Source organism: Mastomys coucha, unplaced genomic scaffold (assembly GCF_008632895.1).
Source record: "Mastomys coucha isolate ucsf_1 unplaced genomic scaffold, UCSF_Mcou_1 pScaffold20, whole genome shotgun sequence".
NCBI classification, from domain to species: domain Eukaryota; kingdom Metazoa; phylum Chordata; class Mammalia; order Rodentia; family Muridae; genus Mastomys; species Mastomys coucha.
In genome coordinates, this window is record NW_022196903.1 from 63699898 (window position 1) to 63703648 (window position 3751).

Consider the following 3751-nt stretch of genomic DNA (forward strand, 5'->3'; position numbering starts at 1 on the left):
CACATGCCTTTAATCCCAGCACTTGGGAGGCAGAGGCAGGCAGATTTCTGAGTTTAAGGCGAGCCTGGTCTACAGAGTGAGTTCCAGGACAGCCAAGGCTATACAGAGAAACTCTGTCTTGAAAAAAAAAAAAAAAAAAACAAAGCAAAACAAAACAAATCCACCTGCCTTTGCCTCCCAAGCTTTTTTTTTTGCCTCCCAAGTTTTATTTAATTATATTAAATAGTGTTTTCAAGATTTCAATATAGAAATATTACAAATAATCTACTATTCTTATATAGTTAACATTTTCTGAAAATGCAATGTTTTGTAATGTTTCATCATTTTGATGTAGACTAATCAAAATTGAAATGTGCATATTTTAATAAAAAACTTCATTAGTATGTTTAATTCCATTGCTTTGTGAATTACTTGAAGTTTCTATGAATAAAGTCCATTTTTTGGTGAATAATTATGACTTAAGTTTTTAACTTTCATTACTTGTTAGCTGTTAGTGATGGTGATTATTAACTTACTGTACTAACCATGTGTACTGTTGGAATGAGGACAACTCCCGTAGGCTTATGTTTTTATACATTTGCTCCCTACTTAGTAGAACTGTATGGGAGGAATGGCCTTGTTGGAAATGTACCGCAGTGGGTAGGACTTTTGGTTTCAAAAGCCCATGCCAGGTCAGGACTCTCTGACTGCTGCCAGTCAGTCAGGATGTAGAGCTACAGCTATAGTCCCATGACTGTGCTTCCCATTATGATGACCGAGGAATAACCATCTAAAATTGTAACTTAGATCTAAATTAACTGCTTTATTTTGTGAAAGTTGCCATGGAAATGGTGTCTCTCCACAACAATAGGAAAGTAACCAAGATATCATGACACATATATCATCAGAGAAATCATTTACATGCATCTGATCTAATGCCTCAGGAAACAGTATTATTCTGGGAAATGGCTAAGTAAAATATGAAGCGAGAACACAAATATTCACTTGGGGTTTCTTTTAGCATCTCAGTATTTACAACGAAAATAAAAATGCTAAGAATGGGCATCCAGCAGCTGCTACAAAAGGAAGTAGCTTGTAAAAGCAAATACACTGTGGTCTTCTGGAGGTTTTTGTCACATGTTGAGTCACTGTGTATGACCAACTTTTGAAAGGTTGACAGTAGTAAACTGCAGCATCTTCAGGTTCTAGGCTGCTGATGGTGAGAGTGAAGTCTGTCCCAGACCCAGTGCCACTGAACCGGTCTGGGACACCACTGGCCCTCGTGGAGGCACTATGGATAAGGAGCCGGGGAACCTGCTCTGCTTTCTGCTGGTACCAGGCTAAGTAGCTGCCAACGCTCTGACTGGCCCTGCATGTCAGACTTGCTGTTTCACCAAGAGAAATACTCAAGGAGGCTGGAGACCGTGTTGTTTCTCCAGTGACAGCTGACACTGAAAAGGAAAAAGAAAAGTCACCAGTGCAATCTAAACCACACTCGTCACCTTCCTGGCAGAACTAGTATCTTTTCACTTGAATTGACTTTCTGGTAATAGCATTCAATAGTGTTCAGAGACTTTTTAATCTAAGAATGTAGTTATGTGAATTCCTCTCACCTGTGATCCACAGTAAAAGGAGGGAGGAAAACGAAGCTGGAGTTTCCATGGCTCACAATTTTCTCTCTGAGGCAGCTCTTACTGCAGAGTTTTAAGTTCCTGTTATGAACTCTAGACAACAGAAGTTTCTCTCAGACATGCAAAGATGTGGGGAGGGATGAGCTGCACCTACAGCTGGGGCACCCACTCCAGGGACTTGCCTTCCTTTTCTCTGCACTTAAGCAACTTATTCCCACAAGGTAGCATTACGAAAGACATTGGCTCAGTCTGACGGGAGATTTGCTCACTCGACTTCACATAATTCCTTCTCTCCTTAGGTTCAACCACATGGGATTTCTCATAAGGATCTTAAAAGAACAAAGATCTGTGATCCCATAGCTCACTGACAAACATAGACAACCCAGTCAATGCATGGTCCATAGAATGGAAAGAGTTGAACAAATGTTAATTTGTGGCTTAGATTCTTTTGTTTGTTCTAGTGTCTATGAAGGCAACTGTGTTCTGATAATTATTAATAAGTAAAAGCACTCAAGCTTGAAGAACAATATATGTTCAAAAAACTTTTGGATTGCAGATGAATGGGACACTGGCTATGACTTTCTCTTAGGAGAAATGAGCTGTCTATCTAGTAAGTTGGGTTTTTCACTGATGAGTTATCTTCTACTTTCTATGCTGCTTTTTCTTAGTGCACATTAAAAACTTGTCCCAAGACCCAGCCTTCTTTAAAATATAAAAAGATTTGTAAAGACACACATACATTTCTGCATTAACATATGTGTGGAATATACAATGCATGCAAATCAGCTAACGGTGATTCTCAACTCTTTGTTTGAGTAGTAGAAAGGCACCAAACTTTATAAGTCAGTTTGGACTGTATAGCCAAGCTGTAATATAAAACTCTATCCATGACATATGAAAGGATGATATGTAACAATAAATGCTGAGGACTCAGTTGCCAGTAAAATTTATTGACTACACATAGCTGATGTTATGGCTGGAGACATTTACATGTCTCAACCAGTCTCAGAGCTGTTTCCATGTAGAGGATTCTACATATACATTACCTGCTTTGTTATTCTTCTTAGTTTCCTTCTTCATTTCTGCAACCAAGATTTTCAGGTCTCCCCCAGTCAAATATGATCTTCACTAATTTTGTAGGAATTCACAGATTTTCTTCTCCTGTTGAAACAATGGCAAAACTTCTCTAATGTAACATATTTCCTGACTTCCATTCTGATGTTATCACAAATGTATACTGACTTAATTCAGCAGTCCTTCTAAAATCCAGTGTTTTTCACCAGCTGTAGTACCTGTCTCTTTGACATTTTTAAAATGTAAGGCCCATAAAGCATTATTTCATCTATCTCTGGCAGATATCATATCTCCTTTCTGTTAAATGAGCATCTTAGTTAAATTGTTTTACTATTGTTTGAGTTGTAGGATTGTAATATATATCCGTAATAAGCTTTATGCCATAAAATCTAAAAAAAATTGTATTCTATTGGATACATATGCCAGAGCATCATCACCTTTCATCTGCAAAGGCATCTCTAATACAGACACCACCTATCATAAATGTGCATTCTTAAAATCACTTCTTTCAGAAACAATTTGGAATAACATGTATCAATTGTATGATGTACTATCACAAACACACACACAGATATATGTATAATTTTTAAACTCTACAAATGAAACACATAACTTATTGCATGATATTGCACTAAAGTGGCAGTTTTAAATAATTTGTATTCTTAACACATTGTCTTTCATCTAGCAATTGACACTTGACAACATAAATATCATATCTAATCTGATTATGTTGGCTTATTTGGAAGGCTCTTTATCTAGTATTTCTATGGATTGCCATTCTGTAATTTTGTCACTGGGTGGCACCATAGGGTTCATATTGCATTCCTTTAAAGATTCTTGTGATTTTTAAAAAGAGGATGTATAAAATTGCAATCATTACTGGAAGTATAATTATTTGTATGCTAATAATTAAAATAAAATTATTTGAGAAAAAATAATTTCTGTCATTATGTTTTTCATTTTTAGCACAGAAAATATTTTCTTTTTAATCTCTCTTACTCTCCTTTTCCTTTGGAGACTACCTCATCCAGTTCCTAAGAGAACATATTTCTCTTCCAGGCATGAAT

At 36.5% G+C, this 3751-nt stretch overlaps 1 gene segment (V, D, J or C); it reads right to left on the minus strand.

Annotated features, from left to right (window-relative positions):
- Positions 1-1011: 1011 nt before the first annotated feature.
- LOC116099908 lies at positions 1012-1703 on the minus strand. The segment is given in 2 exon segments: positions 1012-1430; positions 1593-1703. Coding segments are annotated over 2 exon segments (468 nt in total).
- Between the last annotated feature and the right edge of the window lie 2048 nt (positions 1704-3751).